This window comes from Garra rufa, chromosome 17 (genome assembly GCF_049309525.1).
Source record: "Garra rufa chromosome 17, GarRuf1.0, whole genome shotgun sequence".
Taxonomy (NCBI): Eukaryota; Metazoa; Chordata; class Actinopteri; order Cypriniformes; family Cyprinidae; genus Garra; species Garra rufa.
Genome location: NC_133377.1, coordinates 14,999,346 through 15,024,115, shown reverse-complemented (window position 1 = coordinate 15,024,115; position 24,770 = coordinate 14,999,346). Strand labels below are relative to the sequence as shown.

At 36.2% G+C, this 24,770-nt stretch overlaps 1 protein-coding gene across 6 annotated transcripts in view; it reads left to right on the top strand.

Annotated features, from left to right (window-relative positions):
- epb41a (erythrocyte membrane protein band 4.1a) overlaps nt 1-24,770 on the top strand; it is a 104,940-nt gene that overhangs the window by 50,994 nt on the left and 29,176 nt on the right. For 3 of the 6 annotated variants that reach the window (XM_073822067.1, XM_073822065.1, XM_073822066.1), the window contains exons 9-15: nt 415-567; nt 2,380-2,477; nt 2,580-2,755; nt 13,523-13,767; nt 14,157-14,231; nt 15,601-15,639; nt 20,300-20,362. In XM_073822067.1, the coding sequence (XP_073678168.1) occupies nt 415-567; nt 2,380-2,477; nt 2,580-2,755; nt 13,523-13,767; nt 14,157-14,231; nt 15,601-15,639; nt 20,300-20,362 (849 nt within the window). The remainder of the gene's footprint in view (nt 1-414; nt 568-2,379; nt 2,478-2,579; nt 2,756-13,522; nt 13,768-14,156; nt 14,232-15,600; nt 15,640-20,299; nt 20,363-24,770) is intronic. The other 3 variants (XM_073822068.1, XM_073822069.1, XM_073822070.1) reach the window with 3 other exon arrangements.

The following is a 24,770-nucleotide window of genomic DNA, read 5'->3' as shown; positions in this document are numbered from 1 at the left end:
CATAAATATTATTAAACATAAGGTCTCCATTTACTGAGGTGTCCCATTTAGACTGTGACTTTTCCCAGCACTGATTAAACCACTGCCTTCATTATGTGAACTCATCAATCTGATCTGTCATAAAACATCCGTCACACTGAAATGTGCTTCATCTCATAGGAGTGCTTGTGATAAAAGCATTGCATGTCCTGTCACTGCTCAGATTTGGTAGCTGAAACCAGGTCAATCTGTTTGCATCAAGCCATGGATTTAAATAAATTATAGCATTCACTTTTTTTAAAAGAGAAGCAAGGACGCCCCCTAGTGGTGGAGCTTTGTGATTGCAAAAGCTTTGTTTGAACACTGGGTTTCAATACCTCAAGTCAATAAAGTCAAAAGATTATATATATTTCTTTACTATTGTCTTTCTGTCAGGATCTGGATGGGGTGGATATAATGCTGGGCGTTTGCTCCAGTGGCCTGATGGTGTATAAGGACAAGCTGAGGATTAATCGATTCCCCTGGCCGAAAGTTCTCAAAGTGTCCTACAAACGCAGCAGTTTCTTCATCAAGATACGGCCGTCTGATGTAAGTATACACACACTTAAAGTCACATTACGTTTTATTTTGTTTTGATGTCACAGGATGTATTTATTTATATATTTTTACTTTTTTCTTTTTTTTAATAAATACATTTTTATAATTATTTTTAATTTTATACTTTAAAAAATATACTTAATTCAATTTATGAAAAGAATGTATTATGTAATGCATTATATTTTATATTTTTACTTACATTGTTTTTATTAAATGCACTGCTGAATGTACAAAAAAGCTTACATGATAAACTAAAATATACATGACAAACACATTCTAGTGAAATGTGTTTGTCATGTATTTAAATATATTTGTAAATATACATTAAACTGAAGAAATTAGAAATGCTGAATTTATTTAGAACATATTACGTTTTATTTTTTTGATGTCAGATTTTTAAATTTATTTTTTAATATATTTTAAATAATTACTTTAAAAAATGGTTTTAATTTTATACTTCTATTCTATAATTATAATTTTTAATGTTTAATATAATTATTTTTCAATTATTTTTTATGTTTAAAAATAAATAAATTATAAAGAATTTATAATACATAATTACAATAATATTAAATATAAAAACGTAAACAAACTTAACATAAAAAAAATATTTTTACATTTACTTATTTTTTAAATAATTGTATCATTTATTATAGTTTCAGTTTTAACCATTGTTTCATAATATTATCCAGATATTGATGTCTAAAATGTAAAATAAACAATGATTTTTTTTATTTATTTATAGTTAATTAATAATAAATAATAAATAATTTCTTTTCAATAAAATTAAATATGAAAATGTAAACAAACTTAAAAATACATAAAAAACTATTTTACAATTCCTTAATTTTTAAAAATATTTGTATTTATTATAGTTTCGGTTTTAACCATTGTTTCATAATATTATCCAGATATTGATGTCTAAAATGTCAAATAAATTATGATTTTTTTATAATTAATTAATAATAAATAATAACTAATTTATTTTAAATAAATTTAAATATGAAAATGTAAACAAACATTTTACAGTTCCTTAATTATTATTTTATTATTATTATTTATTATAGTTTCAGTCTTAACCATTGTTTCAAAGTATTATCCAGATATTGATGTCTAAAGTGTAAAATAAATTTATTTTTTATTATTAATTAATAATAAATAATTTATTTAAAAATTAAAAATGTGAACAAAGTTTACATTAAAGAAAACCTTTTTACATTTCTTTAATTAAAAAAAAAATAATTGTATTATTTATTATAGTTTCAGTTTTAACCTTTGTTTTATAATATTATCCAGATATTGATTTCTAAACTGTGAAACAAATTATGATTTTTAATTTATAGTTAATTAATAATATATAATAACTCATTTCTTTTAAATAATTAAATATGAAAATGTAAACAAACATTTTTTTTAAAAAACAACAACTTTACAGTGCCTTCATTTTTTTTTGCTTGTTTTTATTTTTTATTATAGTTTCAGTTTTAACCATTGTTTCATAGTATTATCCAGATATTGATGATTTTATTTTATTTTACCATCAGATTCTTGATACAGCATACATAAAACATTTTTGTGCTTTTTATTTATAATTAATTACATTCTCCATTTTTTTCACTCAGTACAATTAAGTGGAAATTAAAATCTTAAGATTAAACACTACATCTTTTATAATCTTCATGTGGCACACATACACTCACATATTTTTTGTTAGTTTCAAAATGGTATTTCGTAATATTTTTTCTGTTTATAAGAATCACCCATATGCGTCAGAGTCAGTTTTTGTTGTACCATATGTTTTAGCTGGAACATTACGAAAGCGCCATTGGCTTTAAACTGCCCAACTACAAGGCTGCCAAGAAACTGTGGAAAGTATGTGTGGAGCATCACACGTTCTTCAGGTATGAATATGAACAATACATCACAGCATGTGTTAACATCTTTAGTTTAATTAGAATTCAATTGATATGAATTTACAAGTCTCCCGTCATTGTGGGTCTCAGGTTGACGTCCACAGAGGCGGCCACCACTCCCAGGAAGTTCCTGGCTCTGGGATCAAAGTTTCGCTACAGCGGCCGAACTCAAGCCCAGACCCGTCAGGCCAGCTCCATGATTGATCGACCAGCACCACATTTCCAGCGCTCTGCCAGTAAGAGGGCGTCCCGCAGCTTAGATGGAGGTGTGTTTGTCTCACTTTATCTCTCTTGTTTTGACTTTTCCTTTAAGGTGTTTTCACACTTGAGTCCTCTTTAAAAGAACCGAACCCAGACCCCTTTAAGTAGACCAAGTGAAAAAGGACCCAGTTTTTTTTTTTATGTTCACACTGTCGCTGTTCCCGAAAGAGAACTCGGATCCTTTTTTTGGTCCACTTAAGCAATGGTGTCTCAGGCCTCTTTGTGTTCACACTTGCTTTTTGGATCTAGTCCAGTTCAGTGTTGATGGATGACATTATGGCCTGCAGAATTGGAATATGTTTATCTTTTGCACAAAAATATACGTTTTGTACACTTTTGTAATATTTAGTTTGAATTGTTTTCCTTGATTATGTAATCATGTTTATTTTATAGCACACAGGGTTTCTGCAGGATTTTTAAGCTCAAATTTAGGACTTTTTAAGACTTGCACAGATCAAATGAATGTCGTATGAGTGGGGAAGGACAATGTTTATGGTAACATATCATACTGTAAAATTACTGTAAAAAGCATGATTTACAGTTCAGATAGGTCTACGTTTTTTTTTTTTTTTTTTTAAATAGAAAAATAAACCATTAATAAAACCAATAATACAATTTTTAAGAGAAGAGTCAAAAGTTCAAATGTTCAGTTATTAGGGCCCGAGCACCGATGGTGTGAGGACCCTATTGGATCTGCTCCGTTTATTATTATTATTATTATTAGGGCCCGAGCCCAAAAGGGCGAAGGCCCTATTGTTCTTCTAAGGGTTATTATTTTTTTTTTTTTTTTTTTTTTTTTTTTTTTTCTTTTTTTCAACCTTCCGGGCACTTTTGGGGGCCTTAACATACTCAAAAACTCTTGAAAATTTGCACACACGTCGGAATCTGCGGCCATCAGGACGCCAAAGAGGCTGGGACCCGGGCGTGGTTCAGGGCCTCTACAGCGCCCCCTGGAACACAGTTTGAAAACTTGATGTACTGCGCACACATACTTGCATGTATTGATATGAAACTCGGTACACATATAGATCTCACTGAGCCAAACAACTTTTGTACTCTATGTCATAGGCTCCACCTGACAGGAAGTGAGATATTTAGGGCTGTTTAAAAAGCGCATGCTCTGGAATTTAACGTACTCCTCCCAGGATTTCTATAGGATTGTTACCAAACTCGGTCAGCATGATCTCAAGACATTGGGGACGCTAAATTGCGAGGAGATTTTTGATATCTCGAACGGTTTGGCCGTGGCAAGGCGACAAAGTTATGGCGAGAAATGAGAAACAGGAAGTGTCTAATAACTGTTGACCACATTGCCTGATTCTGATGAAACTTCACCAGTTTGTTCGTTGTATGATGCCGATTCCATAAATGTGACTATTATGAGTCAAAGTTATAGCGCCACCAACTGGCAGCAGGAAGTGTGTCATTTTCAAAATGCTTTGAAATCAGCCTCTTAATTTTACTCGATTTTCTTTAAACTTCATCAAAATCATGTCAAAACACGGCCGATGAGAATATGTAAAGGGGTCGATGATAAATCGAATGCTGTTGCCATGGCAACATGTCAAACTTTAAAATTAGATTCCTGTCTTTTCGAGGCAGTTAACATGCTTAGAATTTCATGAAACTCAACACACACATCAATATTAATGATAGTTAGACACTGGCAAAAGGTCATAAATGGGCGTGGAGCAGGCACTCTATAGCGCCATCTTTTGACAAAAGTTGGGGGGTTAGTTTTTCCTACAGTCACCAAACTCTGTACATATATTAATCTCATCAATTTGGACAACTTTCTAAATCAAACTCATTAGCTGAGACCAACAGGAAGCCGGCTATTTTGATTTGAATGTGGATTTTTGGAAAAATCAGGCTGTAAACAAATGCACACTACTTCTAAGAACAACCAGCTGTTCACACCAAACTTTTTTAACATGAAGAGAATATTCTGAAGATGTTAAATTGCGAACGGATTTTGGATATCTTGAACGGTGTGGACGTGGTGATTTTTTAAAGATATAGTAAAAAATATTTTTATATCTTTAAAGTGCAGCATCCAAACTCTTTAAAACTTTTTTCACACAGAGATCTAATCATTCTGAGCAAGTGCTGGAAATAAAAAATGTATACAAGCTTCTATGAATTAAAGAAAATTTAAAAAAGAACTCAGAAACCTGCTGTCACTCTGGTGAATGTCTCTACAGTATGTGTGTGCGTTGAGTCAGGCACAGAGAAGCTCATTTTTGCAGGGGGGAGGGGTGAGAGGCAGAGAGGGTGACAGAGTAGAGAGCCATCCTACAGACCATCTTTGAACAAAATGCACATACTGTATGTATTGTAATTACATAAATATGTCTGATCTTTGAGAGTCTGATATTTTGAGAAAATATAAAGGGTCACTAAGTCTTTCATTGTTCATTTTTTGCAGTTGTTGTTTTTTATTTATTTTTTACTTAACTGTACCATGAACTTGTCCTATTCAGTCACATAGCAAAAGACTTAAAAAAAATACAACTTTTTAGCATGATCAATTTATCTTCATTGATAGACAATATTTACATAGTGTTATTTATTGAATATAAAATCATAATAATAAAAAATTAAGACAAACTTTGACAACAAAACAAACGTTACTGTTATCTCTTCAAAACATCTGAAAACCATAATTTTAAGATCAGTTATAAATATATATATCACCCCGTTAAAATACTCAACTTGATTTTTAAAGATATTTTGAAAGAATGAAGCGTTTATAGAGCACTTTATTGTGTATTGCTGTACACCCACATGAACTGTGTTCATGTTCATGTTAATTCACAGTACATAAACTTTATATGAATACTTTTTTTAGCTTAATATTAATTAACATTAATAAATGCTATTTATTTATTGGTCATGTTAACTGATATAGTTAATTTTAACAAATGAAACTGGATGGCAACATTTTATATTTTGTGTGTATGTGTCTGTGTGTTGATTTTAAAGTGTAACCCTTTCAATTCTGTAAACTTAAAATCCAAACTAGCAGAGGGTTACTGTGAATGCATGTGCCAACTGGGCACCGTCTTCCTTATTGATTCTTAGTTATGACAACAATTGATTTTATACAAAAATATATTATACAAAAATTGTACAGATAGGTAACAATGACATTTAAGCAGAAGTGGTGGATATAAAGGAAGCAATAATAACATTTTGCTATCATCATGAATTACATGTTCTTATTTGTAGCATACTGGTTCACAGTTGGCATCTATCTGAAGTCCTTGCATTGATTGCATTTAATTAAATCAACATTATATTTGGTCAGTCTGATCTTGAGGCCTTAGAGATGTTAAATTGTGAAGATCTTGAGTTTTCATTAAAGGGCATGTCCGTGGTGGCCTGACAAAGTTTGATGTTTCTGCATAGACATAGAAGTGGTTATAACTTAGCCTGAAAATGTCTGATCTGCCACAAAATTCACAGGTTTGGTAAGAGTCCTGGCCTGAAGACACCTAAAGACCAATATTCAGATATTATCATAGCGCCACCTGTTGGCAGCAGGATATCTCATATATTTCACTAACTCAAACACACCAAGGTCAATCTGCACCAAACTTCATATGTTTGATAATAGTGCTGGCCTGAACACATCTACATGCCAATAATCAGTTATAGGCATAGCGCCACCAGCTGGCAGCAGCAATTTTGGCACATTTAAATGACTTATGACATATTTTTTCTATATTTACTGTATTAAAAGCATACTGCCCACCGATTGCTGTTTTCCTGAAGCCACCGGTCGGCGGTGAGCCCGGGTGCGAGGGCCCGTTCATCGCTGCTCGCAGCTTTAATTATTATTCTTCTTCTTCTCCAAAATGAATCGCATTTTAGAGGACCTAAACATGCCCGAAAACTCACAAAACTTTGCACACTCATCAAACCTGGCGAAAATTTACGTCTGATATGGGGTTCAGAAGTGGGTGTGGCAAAATGGCTCGACAGCGCCACCTTTAGACGTTCAGCGGTGTGCGCTTTCAGCTGTGATTCACGTACATGCACGAAAATCGGTACACACATGTAACACACCAATACCTACAAAAAAGCCTCTTGGAGCAAAATCCGTAACCCAACAGGAAGTCGGTTAATATTAATATTCTCAACAAAATTTGTGTCATTTTTGCCATTTTCAGGCGTCGTACTTGAACGAACTCCTCCTAGAGATTTATTCGGATCAACGCCAAATTTTCTGAGTCTAGTCTAAAGCCCTTTGTGACGTTAAATTGTGAAGATCTAGAGTTTTCATCAGAGGGCGTGTCCGTGGCGGCCTCACAAATTTCGATGTTTCGCCATGAAAAAGGAAGTTGCTATAACTCAGACATACAATGTCCGATCTGTCCCAAACTTCACATGTGTGATATCACTCCTGACCTGATGACATCTACATGCCCATATTCAGTTTTACTCATAGCGCCACCTGCTGGCAACAGGAAGTGTCATGCTGTACTCTGCAACAAACTCCTCCAAGAGATTTAATCAGATCAACACCAAAATCGGTCAGTCTAATAAAAAGGCTTGAGTGATGTTAAATTGCGAAGATCTTGAGTTTTCGTTGAAGGGCGTGTCTGTGGCGGCCTGACATATTTCGAGGTCTCGCCATGAACATAAAACTTGTTATAACTCAGGCATAAATGGTCAGATTTGCCTCAAACTTCACATGTTTGATGAGAGTCCTGGCCTGAACCAATCTGAAAGCCAATATTCTATTATAATCACAGCGCCACCTGTTGGCAACAGGAAATGACTTGTACCAAACTCCTCCTAGAGATTTAATGATATCAACATTATATTTGGTCAGTCTGATCTAGAGGCCTTAGAGATGTTAAATTGTGAAGATCTTCAGTTTTCGTTAAAGGGCGTGTCCATGGCGGCCTGACAAAGTTTGATGTTTCGCCATGGACATAAAAGTTGTTATAACTCAGCCATAAAATGTCCGATCTGCCTCAAACTTCACATGTTTGGTAAAAGTCCTGGCCTGAAGACATCTAAAGGCCAATATACAGATATTATTATAGCGCCACCCATTGGCAGTAGGATATTTCATATCTTGCACTAACTCAAACATACCAAGGTCAATCTGCACCAAACTTCATATGTTTGATGAAAGTGCTGGCCTGAACACATCTACATGCCAATAATCAGTTATAGGCATAGCGCCACCAGCTGGCAGCATGAAGTTTGGCACATTTAAGTGACTTTGATCTATTTTTCCTACATTTACTGTATTAAAAGCATACTGCCCACCGTTTGCTGTTTTCCTAAAGCCACCGGTCGGCGGTGAGCCCGGGTGCGAGGGCCCGTTCATCGCTGCTTGCAGCTTTAATTATTATTATTATTATTCTTCTCCAAAATGAATCGCATTTTTGAGGGCTTAGACATACCCGAAAACTCATGAAACTTCGCACACACATCAGACCTGGCGAAAATTTACGTCTGATATGGGTTGCAGAAGTGGGTGTGGCAAAATGGCTCGACAGCGCCACCTTTACACGTTCCGCGGAGTGCGCATTCAGCTGTGATTCACGTACATGCACGAAAATTGGTACACACATGTAACACACCAATACCTACAAAAAAGCCTCTTGGAGCAAAATTTGACACCCAACAGGAAGTCGGTTATTTTTAATTTTCTCAGCAAATTTTGTGTAATTTTTGCCATTTTCAGGCCTCGTACTTGAACGAACTCCGCCTAGAGATTTATTCGGATCAACGCGAAATTTGCTGAGTCTAATCTAAAGCCCTTTGTGACATTAAATTGCGAAGATCTAGAGTTTTCATCGGAGGGCGTGTCCGTGGCGGCCTCGCAAATTTCGATGTTTCGCCATGAAAAAGGAAGTTGCTATAACTCAGGCATACAATGTCCGATCTCTCCCAAACTTCACATGTGTGATAACACTCCTGACCTGAAGACATCTACATGCCCATATTCAGTTATAGTCATTGCGCCACCTGCTGGCAACAGGAAGTGTCATGCTGTACTCTACAACAAACTCCTACTAGAGATTTATACAGATCAACACCAAAATCGGTCAGTCTAATAAAAAGGCTTTAGTGATGTTAAATTGCGAAGATCTTGAGTTTTCGTTGAAGGGCGTGTCCGTGGCAGCCTGACAAATTTCGAGGTCTCGCCATGGATATAAAACTTGTTATAACTCAGCCATAAAATGTCCGATTTGCCTCAAACTTCACATGTTCGATAAGAGTCCTGTCCTGAACCAATCTAAAGGCCTATATTCTATTATAATCACAGCGCCACCTGTTGGCAACAGGAAATGACTTGTACCAATCTCCTCCTAGAGATTTAAGGATATAAACATTATATTTGGTCAGTCTGATCTAGAGGCCTTAGAGATGTTAAATTGTGAAGATCTTGAGTTTTCGTTAAAGGGCGTGTCCGTGGCGGCCTGACAAAGTTTGATGTTTCGCCATGGACATAAAAGTTGTTATAACTCAACCATAAAATGTCCGATCTGCCTCAAACTTCACATGTTTGGTAAAAGTCCTGGCCTGAAGACATCTAAAGGCCAATATACAGATATTATTATAGCGCCACCTATTGGCAGCAGGATATATCATATCTTGCACTAACTCACACATACCAAGGTCAATCTGCACCAAACTTCATATGTTTGATGAAAGTGCTGGCCTGAACACATCTACATGCCAATAATCAGTTATAGGCATAGCGCCACCAGCTGGCAGCAGGAAGTTTGGCACATTTAAGTGACTTTGATCTATTTTTCCTACATTTAATGTATTAAAAGCATACTGCCCACCGTTTGCTGTTTTCCTAAAGCCACCGGTCGGCGGTGAGCCCGTGTGCGAGGGCCCGTTCATCGCTGCTTGCAGCTTTAATTATATTTATGTTTTAATGGTTGGTTTAATATCAATTATTATATTGAACCAGAATAAGGGCTGATTAAAAATGCAAATTAATTCTCTTTTTTCATAAATATAATGCAGCACCTGACTTCGAAATGTGCAGCACTCGTAGTTTTCCAATGAAATAATTTTTAATTTTTATAATCTCATTAGCTATATGGCTAATTTTGTCTTTCTGTCCTCATTTTTCTTTTTATAGCTTTAAATTTGATACAATTAAATTTAAGACTATTTAAGGACATTTAAAATGGCATTGATGACATAATAATAATTGGACAAATATGATAAAAGAAAACATTTTCAGGTACATTATAGGTATCCTTAAAAGCAGCATTTAAGTAAGAAATCGTATAAATAACAGATTCTACTGATTCTATTAGGCTGCTTTACTAGAACTAAAGTAATGCACAGATGTTGATACACATGATATGTCTCTTCCAGATGTTTATGTTCGATTGAGACAAAACCAACGGTGTGTATGTGAACCATAGGTGTTTTTTGAGCAAATCATTTGTAGAGATTTGCCAGAAGAAGCAGTCATTGTTATGAACACCTGATTTGTCTGGAAACATCTGATGACCAAACTACATCGAAATTCGCGAAAGGAAAAATCAAGTGAGCCCAGGCTGATTTGTGTTCACAATGCACGTTTTGAGCGAACCGTACCTATAGCAGAAAGCGAACCACCTTCCGAGATGGTTGATCTCGGTACTGAGGGGTCTGAGATCATTTGGAGTAGTCGCATATAGGCCAAAAATCACACTAACCGCACTCAGTCCCCTGAAAAGGACCAAATGTGAAAACACCCTTAGTCTTTCTGATTGCCTATGGATACAGCTGGTTAGATTAAAAACAGTGACAGATGATTGGCTCTCTTCGTTGGATTCCGGCCAATCACTGCCAGTCACCTCGGGGAGTTCGATCACAAGTCTGACACTTGCTTTTACTCTGTTTGGGATCTCATTTGTTCTTTCAATCTCCGTTTCTCGGCCTCTCTCCAGTTCTCTAATGCACTTCCCATGGGGAGGTTCAGACCCTTTATGTAAGTTGTGCTGCAAGCATCTGTTTTTGTTTGAGTCATTTGTCTCTGCTAGCTGTGCGCTGAAGGACAGATAGACTCAGCATTCAGTGTTCACTCTCTCGGTGTTCACAGCGGACAAACTCACTAACAACTTGATGCTGGACAGCTTTCTCAGCCTCAAGCGTGGGCTTTGACCCCTGCTGGCCATTTTGGGACAGAAATGTTAAGTCATGTTGACTAGTGTATTTTTGAAGTGTGTATGTGACTCAAACTGTGTGTCAGGTCCATTTTACACTCATGCTGCTCTATAGGATGCTTTCATTTTGGCTGAATTCCAAAACAGCATGTCATACTTCATGGACAGTGTTTCATTCCAACCAATATATACATTATTTGCAGTTTAAACATGCTAAAATCAAATCTATTAGAATCAGCTAATCTGTCTCTTGAGGTTGCATTTCAGCCTGTGCGGACAGTGACAGCTCACTAGAGTTTGGAACAGAGCCATAGAGTCTCTGAGGTAAAGTGGAGGTGATTTCTTGTGGTATAAATAAACTGTGCATGCTTTAGGCAGTGCAGGTGAACTCACTGCGGGAGAGAAATCACAGCAGGGGTGCGATGCAGAAAAACAACCCTGGTTAACCCACTGATAATTTAACCATTCAGCCCTCAGGTAGTACATGGACACAGATTTAATTACTTTCTGTAGACTGTAGGCTATTTACATAAAAACTCCATGAATCTTACATAGTCTGTTGACGGAATCAACACATGACCCTCTCTGAAATGCTTGTAAATGAAAAAGCAAGAGAGATTGCTGTTTTGATCAGCTGTTTGACTGACAAGTTGTTTCCTGAGACTTTTAAATGAAGGTAAGTTTGGTGTTGGTAATTCTTGTGGATCACAACTCCTAGAATGCACCTGTGAAGATTTAGAAGTTCACGCAGAGTGAGATTTGGAGTTCCTGAAGTTGTCTTTTGTGTTTGTTGGAGTTAGCTTTGATTGGCAGGTCAGTTTTAGCCCAGAGCATCTCCCCCAGTTCAAAAGGAGCTTGATCAGTTCAAAAGGCATGAAAGTCTTAGAGCCAAAACTAAGAAATATATACCTGGGAAAAAGCAGTGCAGGTTGATTGCTTTGTGCTTCTGGGCTGCACTTTTTGTGAAACCCATCTGACCAGAGGTAGAGCTTTATGCCTCCAGCTTGATCTTCTTTCCTAAACATTCGACTCTTATAAAAAACAACAGCATCTTTTACTGTGTTGACATGATCCTGAAGATACTTTCACATTTTGAGATGACATTTTTTTAAACTTGTGAAAAAAGAAGTGTACTTAATTGTATTGAATTCAAATATTCAAATCTTAAAATCTCACCAAAGTGAGCACACCCCTCACATTTCACCAACCATTTTAGTATATTTTCTCAAGGGACAATCGTATAGAAATCAAACTTGGATATATTGTAGAGTAGTCAATGTGCAGCTTGTATAGCAGTATATACTGTCCCCTGAAAATAACTCAACATACAGCCATTATTGTCAAAATAGCTGGCAACAAAAGTAAGTACACCCTAAGTGAACTTGTCCAAAGTGTCAATATTTTGTGTTTGTTATCTGGCACTGCCTTAATCATCCTGGGCATGGAATTGACCAGAGCTGCACAGGTTGTTGCTGGGATCCTCTTCCTCTCCTCACAGAGCTGCTGGACATTAGACACATGGTGCTTCTCCTCCTTATGCTTGAGGATGCTCCACAGGTGTTTAATAGGGTTCAGGTCTGGAGACATACTTGGCCACCCCTTCAGCTTCACCTTCAGCTTCCTCAGCAAGGCACTTGTCATCTTGGTGGTGTGTTTGGGATTGTTATCATGTTGAAAAACTGCTGTTGGCCTAGTTTCTGGAAGGAAGGCATCATGTTCTGCTTCAGAATGTACAGTACATAATGGAATCCATGTTTCCCCCAATGAACTGCAGCTCCCCAGAACCAGCAGCACTCATGCAGCCCCAGACCATAATGTTACCACCACCATGCTTGACTGTAGGCAAGACACAATTTTCTTGGTACTCCTCACCAGGGCATCACCACACATACTGGACACCATCTGAGCCAAACAAGTTTATCTTATAGTCTCATCAGACCACAGGACATGGTTCCAGTAATTCATGCTCTTGGACAGGTTGTCTTCAGCAAACCGTTTGCAGGCTTTTTTATGAGGCAGCTTCAGATGATGCTTCCTGTACCTGACCACTGTAGTGTAACTCGGTTTCAGGGTGTTACTGAACCTCTAATAGCCTTGGCCATCTTTGTGAAGAGCAACAACTCTAATTCTCAAATCCTCAGAGAGTTCTTTGCCATGAGATGCCATGTTGAACATCCAGTGGTCAGTATGAGAGAATTGTACTTAAAGCAGCTAATTTTTAACTGCTGTAATACAAGATACACAACTTTGTATGGTCCTGTCAAGCAGACAAAAACATAAACATGATGAACAGGACATGTGGCTTTGCATGGTTAAACAACATACTGCTGTTATCACTTAGGGTGTACTCACTTTTGTTGCCAGCGGTTTTGACAATAATGACTGTATGTTAAGTTATTTTCAAAGGACAGTAAATCTATACTGCTTTACAAGCTGCACATTGACTACTCTAAAATTTATCCAAGTTTCATTTCTATAGTATTGTCCCTTGAGAAGATATACTAAAATGGTTGCTAAAATGTGAGGGGTGTACTCACTTTTGTTACATACTGTATATTAATGTGAATATTTATTTTTAGTCCATCTTCACCTTTTTATTTATTTTCTTTCCCATACATCTTTCTCTGACAGCTATGGTCTCGACCCCGGATAAGAACGCCCGTCCCGTCAGCGCTCCCATCATGTCTCCCATCTCCCCAGGCGACATGGCTCCTTCCCCAGTAGCATCTGCCGCCCGCACTGACCGTAAAGAGATGTCCACACCCACGGGCCGGCCACGCTCCACTGAGAGGAAGAGTGAGGTGAAGGCAGAGGCCCATGTGACAGATGGCTCCAAAACACACAGCACCAAAGCAGAGGGCACATCTGAAGTCAAGGTATGACACACACACAAATATGCTAAATAACACTCTAACATACACTATGGCTTTTCAATGTGAAAATGTTTTAAATCTTAATTTATCCTATTTATACAATTATATTTTGTGTTAGTCTACTTTTTCCCTGTTTTATGTGTTAGTACAACTGAAAGCCGTGGAAGACATTTTTATAATCCTGCAGCACTGACATTTGAAGTGTTAGACTAATTGATCACACAGCAATAAATTAAAAAGCCTTAAGGTCTATTCTCACCAAAATCGACACAAACCAGTAAAAATTAGCAACAAAAAGCATATTTACTTGTGACCACAAATGCAAGACAGCCATGAAATTTAAGTCTGTGTGAGACAGCAGGAGTATGTGTACTCTCTCTGTGCTGCTGCAGACGGTAGCCCGGCGAGAGCGGCGGCACCGTGATGCCCCGGTGGTGACGGCCACCAATGGGGAGAGAAAGAGCCAGGTTTGTGCTCATGATTTCAGCCAATCACATAAGAGCATGTACGACAGTGGTTTACTCTAGTGGCCAGCTTCATTAAGACTGATAGTATATGCAAATAGTTTTAAACAATTGGTCCTTCACTTTTGATTGCTCATTTTTTTTTCTAAAATGTTCCACGAATACAATTTTATATATGTGTGTCCCACAACTACGATGTTATAAGTTATTTACATTAATGTTCCAATGGAACGGATGCTGCACATACAATAAGATTACCAATTTATTGTTTTTGAAGGAAGTCTCTTATGCTCACCAAGGTTGCATTTATTTAAACAGAAATACAGTAAAACTGTAAAATACTGTAATAAAATAATGTATTTTCAAATATAATTTATTTCTGATGTAAAGCTGAATTTTCAGCATCATTACAGCAGTCTTTAGTGTCACATGATCCTTCAGAAATCATTGTAATATGCTGATTTGCTGCTCAAAATATGTTTTTTATTATTATTATCAATGTTAAAAACAGTTGTGCTGCTTTTTGGTGTAAAATGTGGAATTAGAAAATCAGAAGTTATTACAAGCACTAAATGGTTTAAATTGGGTCTTAAGTAAATACATTAATAATTATATACATTTTCAAATGTAGCATGATGCTAATTTTACTTCTATTTATATTTTAAAATGTTTTCTCATAAGCATTATCGATAGTTTGTTTGTTTGTTGTCGCGTAGAACCAAACTTTATTTATCTTAAGTTAATGCTGTATATTTAGCAGTGGACGATGTTAAATCCATATACAAGATACATTTCTGAGGCAAAATGCATTGTTGGTCAACAATGGATCATGTGATACTGAAGACTGGAGTAATGATCCTGAATCTGAATTTTAATTATTACTGGCTGCTGAAAATTCAGCTTTGCCATCTCAGGAATAAGTGAAACTTGAAAATATGCTGAAACAAAGAGTTTGTAATAATATTTCCTAACATTAAGTGTTTTTTTTTTTTTATCAAATAAATGCAGCCTTGGTGAGCATAAAAGATCTGTACCTTAAATGCAATGCGAGTCACTTTGGTTAAAAGTCTCTGTCAAATGCATGAAAGTAAAACGTAAAAATGATGTGTTGAAATATTCAGTAATGTTAAGGTGGGGCTTAGCGAAGGATCAATTGCAAAAGCAGTAATATGACTTTCAATAACAGATCATCAGCAGATATTTGTGTTAAACTACATATTAGTGCATGCTGACGATATAACATACTATTAGACGTAGATGAACAGCTGTGAAGAAATCACAACCATCTTGTTTTTTTTTCACCGGTAAGCAAAGTAGATTGTTTCATAAACACTTACATGCTCTCTTCCTTCCCCTTCTGGGGTCTGAACAGTCGCCACGGGCGGACACAGAGATGGTGCGCATGAGGAAGGTCAGAGCTCGTTTCGTATGGATATCGCAGCATGAGGACGATGCCATTGTACTCATCATCTCCTCACTGCCCATGTTTTACAACAAAAAAAGATCATTATTGTTTTCCCATCTGCTTTGGCTGTATCTTGCTTGCACTTGTATGAATTTGTCTGTACCAGACAGCACTGTAGCTGTCAGATACGTACTGTACCTATTCGGTCAGCGACAGTGAGTCAGTACAAACTGAGGTTTAAAGAATGAGGAAAGGGTTCATTATGAGTCAAGTACAAATGAACTTTTGCATTGTCCTTGTGGCATTTACTCTAGCATGCAATGTCTGTTGTCATGCTCTGTCTACATAGACAAAATTGTTTTTAAGAGAGCCAAAGTGTGTTCTCATACTGCAAACCTGAGTTACTCCAACTTTAAAATATTAACTGAGATAAATAATAGCTGAAAGAAACACCTTTTGAATTGGACTTTTAATTCATAAACATTTAAAGAAGCAATTTTAAGGGGAGACACTGCAGGCACCTGTCAAGTTTGAGATTTTGGGCTTTTTGTTTTTTCATAAAGTGTTTTTTTTTTTTTTCAGACTAGCGGAAAGAAAACATCCAAAAGACACCGTTAAGTGTTTCTTTTATAGCACTTTATCTATTTGTGTCAATAGATATCAATTACAATACATACTTTTAAAGGCCGTTTTCTCCTACACAGAGCCATAAATCTCCACTTCAGTAACACTTACACACACCAAACTTTACATTTTTATTCTTGTCTATATCCTGGTTTTTACAGAGGGATTTGTTCATATATAATTTGCTTGATTTTATAAAATTTATTCCCCAAAAAACGGAAAAAATGGAAATATTCAGTGACAAAATGAGATAACCAAAATTTTACTCTAAAAAATTTAAACAAGAATTTTGAAACTGACTTCATCCAGTGTTTATATTTTAGTACTAGAAATGTATGCAAATAAGCGCATATTTCATTAAATAATGCCTTGTTTGCATATCAAAACCTAACATTTTAGAAAACTTGTAATGCAAGAAATGTTTGCACTTATCAATGTAATCAATCAACTGAGTAAGTAAGGTGATAACTATTTTTTTTTTTCTTTCCCATATTCACCTGCAGTGTCTTGCTTTAAGCATATTTAAGGATTGTTCACAGCAGCTTAGAATCTCTCAGAAGAACTTGAGAACAAAATGAATGAGATGTTAGCACTTTAAATACGCTACCAGTCAAGGTTTGGACATACCTGTTTTCCTGAAAAACACACATCCTGAATGATTCCAGCAGTATATGCTGAAAAGAGGAAAGGGCCAGGAACCGAACCCTGAGGCACACCGGTGGTTAGTTGATACTCATGATCCCCTGAAGAGTCTACCCGTAAAGTAGGACTTCGGAGCCTCTCTCCACTTGTTTGTGATGCCCAAGTTGGAAACTTTAAAAAAGATACAGCATCAAAGGCTGCATACAAGTCCAGCAAAATGAGGACTGATTATGTCCTATCCAACCACAAATGCTCCAGTCAAGGCTGTATCTGTTGAATATCCACTTTGTAATCAAGTTGTATCTGTTGAATATCCACTTTGTAATCAAGTCAGTCAAATCAGATCTTCACTGACTGCCGTCCAGCAGCTTCTTCTGTGAGAAGAAAGAAGAAAACATCTTGCTCAACTATTTTGCAGTGAATTGGAAAATGTTGAAAATTGGCTTGAATGTGTTGGGAAAAGTGCCAGTGCGTAGTGATGCATTTATGATGGATGTGAGTATGGGTTAAAGTGTAGGAGAGATGCCGTGTAAAAGATGGGAGGGAAATGGATCAATGCGGTAGGTGGTTGGACGGTTAGAAAGGAGAACTTTAGAGACCTCTGTAAGAGGAGATTTGAGATTTGCATGCGAGTTGTGGGTGTTTGTTAGTTTGTTGTGTTGAGAATTGGCTGCTGCTGTTTGTTACTGCATCTGTGAAAAATTGGCAAAGTTGTCAGCCAGGGAGGATGTAGGAGGGAAGAGGTGAATGCCTCCTCAGTTTGCTAGTGTCTGAAGTATTGTTGATCCTGCACACGCAGTGTGTCATTCTCAAAACCGGTTAAAATAACTTTCAAACAGGCCTAGATTGTATATGATTGGCTACTTTTTTATATGGAAACATATATTAGATAAAGCTATAACACACAATACACTCCATGTGTCTGAGGTAGCCATCACTTAGAAAAAGCTGTCTAAGACCACTAGGAATAGAGTTGAGATCAAAACATCCACCTTGCAGAATCTGCAAATTGTTCAATTAAAAGGGATCAATTAAAATGCATGTTATTTTTTATCTAGTACTGACCTGAATGAGATATTTCCCATAAAAGACATTTACATATAGTCCACGGAAGAAAGTAATAGTTGAATTTATAAAAATTACTCAGTTTAAAAGTTTACATACACCTTAATTCTTAATACTGTTTTGTTACCTGAACGATCCACAACTGTTTTTTTTAGTGATAGTTGTTCATGAGTCCCTTATTTGTCCTGAACAGTTAAACTACCTGCTGTTTTTCAGAAAAAATCCTTCAGGTCCCACAAACTCTTTGGTTTTTCAGCATTTTTGTGTATTTGAACCCTTTCCAACAATGACTGTATGATTTTGAGATCCATCTTTTCACATTGAGGACAACGGAGGGACTCAGTTATGTAGTAATGTATCGTTTGAATTTTATTGATTCTGATTCTGGTTCCGATTTTGCTTATCGATTACGATTCTTAAAAAATTCCTAATTCCGATTCCAATAAAATAAAATAGAAAAATCCATTGAAAAGAAATTATAAGTTTAAAAAACACTGCATAGTTTTCTTTTTATAAATAAAATATTGATTAAATTTACAAAAGATATTCAGTCAGTTAATGATTTTCTTCTGTTCTTTTATTAACATTAATGACAGGTGGCACGTTAGACGGCTGTCTCTTTAACACCGAACACAGATCTAAAAATACCGTTTACACCCCCGAGTCTTAATGCATTGTTTTTCCTTCTGAAGCATCTATGAGCATTTGAACCTTCTGTAATAGTTGCATATGAGTCTCTCAGTTGTCCTCAGTGTGAAAAGATGGATCTCAAAATCATATAGCCATTGTTGGAAAGGGTTCAAATGCACAAAAATGCTAAAAAACCAAATAATTTTTGGGATCTGAAGAACAGCAGGCAGTTTAACTGTTCAGGACAAACAAGGGACTCATGAACAACTATCACTAAACAAAAAAAAATAAAAAAAAACACAGCTGTGGATCATTCAGTTAATAACACAGTATTACGAATCAAGTGTATGTAAACTTTTGAACAGGGTCATTTTTATAAATTCAACTATTAGTTTGTTATTTAATTGAATTAACTAAAATTTACGTGTCTTATCGAATACCCGGTTATTGGAAATTTGGAACTGGTTCTAAAATGGAACCGGTTCTTGATACCCAACCCTACTCATATGCAACTATTACAGAAGGTTCAAAAGCTCATTGATGTTTTAGAAACACGATGCATTAAGAGTCAGGGGTGTAAACTTTTTTAATTTGAAGATCAGGGTAAATTTACTTACATGTAAATTTACTTGCATGTTTTCTTCTGGAAAACATGCAAGTATCTTCTGTAGCTTTTGAAGGGTAGTACTAAATGTACTAAAAAAAAGTACACATTTTCATTCTGTTCAAAAGTTTACACCCCCGGGTCTCAATGCATCATTTATTTTTCTGAAGCATCAGTGAGCGTTTGTACTTCTGTAATAATTGCATATGAGTCTCTCAGTTGTCCACAGTGTGAAATGATGGATCTCAAAATCATATAGTCATTGTTGGAAATGGTTCAAATACACAAAAATGCTGAAAAACCAAATAATTTGTGGGACCTGAAGAACAGAGGGCAGTTTAACTGTTCAGGACAAACAAGGGACTCATGAACAACTAAACCAAAAACAAACAAAAAAATAACTAAACCAAAAACACAGCTGTGGATCATTCAGGTAACAACACAGTATTAAAAATCAAGGGTATGTAAACTTTTGAACAGGGTCATTTTTATAAATTCAACTATTATTTTCTCTTGTGGTCTATATGTAAATGTCTTTTATGTGAAATATCTTATTAAGGGTCAGTACTAAATAAAAAATAACATGCATTATGTATGATCCCTCTTATTTCGGTAAAATAATTACGATTTTGCAGATTGTAAACTTTTGACCTCAACTGTAAATATTCAGCCATGTATGTCCAAACCTTTGACCTTTCAGTTTTACATACTGCAGATAATCACAAAAGTCACCAATATACAGCTTACAACAAGACAAGATTCATACCGAGCCAGCGTTGCTCAGGATGGTCAGGATGCTGTTTTGATAACAGCAGAATCTTGCACAGCAAATACACAGAGTTTCATGAATTTTGGCTTTATTTTAAACTGATATCTCATTATACTTTCATAACTTTACCCATTGCACAATTATCCCTGACCTCTGTCCTCTCCCCTCTGTTTAGCTGCGGCTGCTGTGGTTCGTCCATATTTGATTTGTCTCCATTCTTCCACGTCCCCACACAACTGCAGATCAAACTTTAAAAATTACCCAAGAATCATTTCACGACTTTCTCCACGTTCAAACACTGCCAACTCTATTTTTTTCCCTGTTCTTCACAGAAAAGAGCTAAGAAAATTGAGGGTGAAACTATTTATATCAGACATAGCAATTTAATGTTGGAGGTTTGTATGGAAACTCTGGAAATGTCTTGTTTTTTGCCGCTGCATGTCTCACTGCATGAGATTCTGTTTCATCTTGTTTCTTTCTTCATTCTTCTCACCGCACGCTCTCTTTTGTGTTTTCTTTTGTTTTGTTTCATAGCTTAACCCTAAAGGCTTGGCATGCACTATTTACCTCACTAACTGTAATGCAAGTATTTGCTTCTATTTATTCTCTGTTTGCTTAGCTTTTATTAAATATATGATTGGGAATTTAGTTTTTCTGTTATATTAAATGTTTTTTTTTTTTTTTTTGTATTCAAAAATGAGCCGATCCAAACTTAGCCAGTAGTTGGATCACATAAGATGCCTTTTACAGCATGTTAGGCTCTTAGCATGAATGCCTCTTATTTAATTTTAACAGTAGACTCCATGCCTGCTCGGTTCAAGCTTTTCTAAAGCTATCTAATGGGCTTTTCACACTTGAAATGAATAACCCATTTATAACCCTGAGTTATGTTGTTTTCTGTTTACATCGTTCATACTTTACCTTGGATTGTTAAATTAATCCGGGGTAGTCAGATTTCATACTAGAATTAGTCTTCTGCTTTGGCCTACAATTTGATGTCTAAACAGATCAATACTATTGATTGGTTACAATTGGTTTTTAATTGCTAAACTAATTGCAGTAACACTGTTTCACATTGTTTGGCACCCCAAATTGGGGTTAGCACTACAAAAAAAAAACTAAACCAGGATTTTATAACTCAGGGTTAAAGTGGCCTTTAGTCATTTTTAGGTTGAAAATGACATTTACCCAGCATTAGACATACTGTGACAAGCCCATAAACCACTGAAGTCTGCTGTTTAGCCAAATATATTATCATTGGCTGTACATTTAGCTTGCCAATGCATGCTTTTGTTGTTTTATTTGTTATCAGATCACTTGATTATAATATTACTGATTTGTAGTGCTACATAGTCTTTACAGCCTGTCCCAGTCATATATTTACATAGTTACTACAAAGGCTGTTTCCACTGTTCTGATGAGTCTTATAATGAGTCTGAAAACCAGATATATTCTGTGACATTAACCCCTTCATCCACTCATCCACCTCTTCTCTGTGACCTTTGTATCTAACCAAACCTCATATACAACACTGTGCCTCCATCAGATACACTATCATTATATTAAGTGTTTAAGATTGCTGTTGGTGCTGTTTCGCATTCTGCTTTGTTTCATAAATCAACAGGCATGGGTCAAATATCTATTATATGCTGCACTGACAGCCTATGATTCATTTAGTTCACTATTTTCACATTACTATAGACCAGTTTGTGAAACAGTATGTGATTTGACCCATGTCTGAACCCAAGCTGTGAATGGTTAATCTAATGTTAAAACTGTTGAAGTTCTCACATGATTACCACCTCATCGATCTCCTCCTAATAACAAATTAGAATTTAGAAGAGTTTAATTAATGATTCTATTGATTTAGAAATGGTCTTTTACAAACCACAGTGAGCTGCCTGCTGTATTAGGCTTTTAAAGGATTAGTTTACTCCAGAATTAAAATTTCCTGATAATTTACTCAGCCCCATGTCATCCAAGATGTTCATGTCTTTCTTTATTCAGTTGAAAAAAAATTTAAGGTTTTTGAGGGAAACATTCCAGGACCTTTCTCCATATAGTGGACTTCATTGGGAGCCAATGGGTTGAAGGTCCAAATTGCAATTTCAATGCAGCTTCAAAGACCTCGACACAATCCCAGCCGAGGAATAAGAGTTCATTTGTGGTCCGTTTTTAACCACAAATGCTTGTCTTGAACTAGCTTGACTTTACACACTACATAGTGGCGTTGTAAAAGTCACACGTGACATAGGGCGGAAGTGCCGACCCAGTGTTTACCAAGTAAACGCGTAAAGAAAGTTTTAAAAAAAAGTAACGTTTTAATAATTTATTGATCAACTAGTGCTTTCTTTGTTTTTTCGGCTTAAAAGATAAATTCGGCGACACTGACTGTATGCATGTTTGATATGGATTACATAATCTGAGAATATCTGTTTTCTATTTGAAAGTAGACATTTTGCTCTCTATAGATATTTTTTCTATGTCTGCACAGAGTTGCGAAGTTTCGCGCTCAAGTTCACAGAGACCGAGATGGCAGAGCGCGCATCTTGTTTGCTTCATTATTTTACAAAAGCATGTTTCGTTGTTATTCTGAGAACACACAAACAAACATAGAGGCTTTACAGATTCGAAAGATGTATTACTTTTATCTGCATGACCAAAAATGACGGAGTATTTTAAGAGCAAGTGACCGCATCGGCGCCTCCATCCTGCCCTCCAAAGGCAAAGTGCAGTAACTACGCCAACACTGAAACTGAGAAAAATGCCTTTAAACATTTTTCGCCAGCTAGTCAAACATGTTGACACTCTCGTTTCTATGACAAAACTGAACCAGGAGACTTTGCCACAAGACAAAACCGTTGTCACAAAGTCTTAAGCCTTAACTCAATTTTGACCAAATATGTAGTTACTGCGCTTTGCCTTTGGAGGGCAGCATCTGTCATGCAGTGAGCGTGATACTGTTTAGCTTCCACACTCTGCACAGTCTGTCACAGATTGCATGACTTTGTTTTCCCCCTGCAACTAAGTGACTAATTAAATCCCCAGCTTATTATTCCTCAGCTGGGATAGTGTAGAGAACCTTTGAAGCTGCATTGAAACTGCATTTTGGGCCTTAAACCCGTTGATCCCCATTTAAGTCCACTATATGGAGAAAAATCCTTGAATGTTTTCCTCAAAAACCTTTATTTCTTTTCGACCTAAGAAAAAAAGACATGAACATCTTGAATGAGACGGGGGTAAGTAATCATTGCTAAGAACTTAATTTGGACAACTTTAAAGGCAGTTTTCTCAGTATTTAGATTTTTTTGCACCCTCAGATTCCAGATTTTCAAATAGTTGTATCTCAAACAAATATTTTCCTATCCTAACAAACCATACATCAATGGAAAGCGTATTCGTTTGGCTTTCAGACGATGTATAAATCTCAATTTCGAAAAATTGACACTTATGACTGGTTTTGTGGTCCAGGGTCACATATATTTTTATCCCTTTGGAAAGAAAAGCCACAGACACTTTTCAAAGATGGCAAACTTTCTGGTGTGCATGTGTTCAGAAGAAGACTTTGAGTTGGGCACATTATGTTCTCTGTCTGTTTTTAACTGAGCCAACCAGCCCAACTACATGGATAACAATGTCATTCCAACATGGTGGCTGGTTAGCCAGATGGCTAGGTAGAAATTTGAAAAACATTTGGAAAACAAGCTGGTTTTCTACTAAATTTATCCAAAAACATGTTTCATTTCCACTTTAAAATTCTAGCTGGGCAGCTCACCCGAGTTTGGAACAGAACCCTAGTGTCTTTTTAACTTCACCACAATGCTTTTGATTTGCTATCAGTTTGCCACATAGTAGTTTCAAACTACTAACCTGCAATCTTAAATGACACAGCTATGTAAAAGTTTCTTTAAAAGGATCAGACCAAAATTTAAGGAGACAGACAAACATCTTGGCTTTGTTTATTTATAAGTGCCAGCGGTCTATCTGAAGTCTGATGTAGATGATGAGCACTGGTTACTCATGAGAGTGTTTCATTCCTGCAGATGTTCTGTTGGGCACCAAGGCACAGATCTGTTTCATTTCCAAAGTCTGTAGTACTGTGAATAAAGATCAGCTGATATTTTAGACAGTCTCTCTCTCTCAAACTCGTTAATCACAATCTGTCTGTGCACACATGGATCATTTGTTTTGGGCAATCACAAAGCCTCCTTTCTGAATGAATATTCATCGCCTCATAGTGTCTGAGCATGGCTGATTAACCAATGCCACTGAGCGGAGATTATGAGAGACAAATCAGGCTGCAGGTGATGAGAAAAAGAAGGAAAATGAAGTTAGAAGACAGTGAAAGTGGAAAAGAGAGACCTGTGTCTTGGTGGCCAATGGGTCTTTGATTAAAAACATGTGTGACTAGGGATGGGGATCATGAGAAATGTAATGATTTTGGTTCCTTAATGATTCTGTTAACGATTCCATTAGTTCAAACCTATTATAAAACCATGAGTTCAAGAGTGATTTGAGAGTTTTCTGGCTGAGTCATTCACACCTACTCTTGTTACACTGTACTTGATGTATTTGATGGTACATGAAATCAGCGAGAACAACACAATAACTCATAAAAATTAACTTTATTGCCATCTGTGATGAAGAACCTATGGAATCTTTCAATTGATTGTTTAAAAAATGGTTCTTTTAAAGGAGTAGTTCACCTTCAGAACAAAAATTTACAGATAATGTACTCACCCCCTTTTCATCCAAGATGTTCATGTCTTTCTTTCTTCAGTTGTAAGGAAATTATGTTTTTTG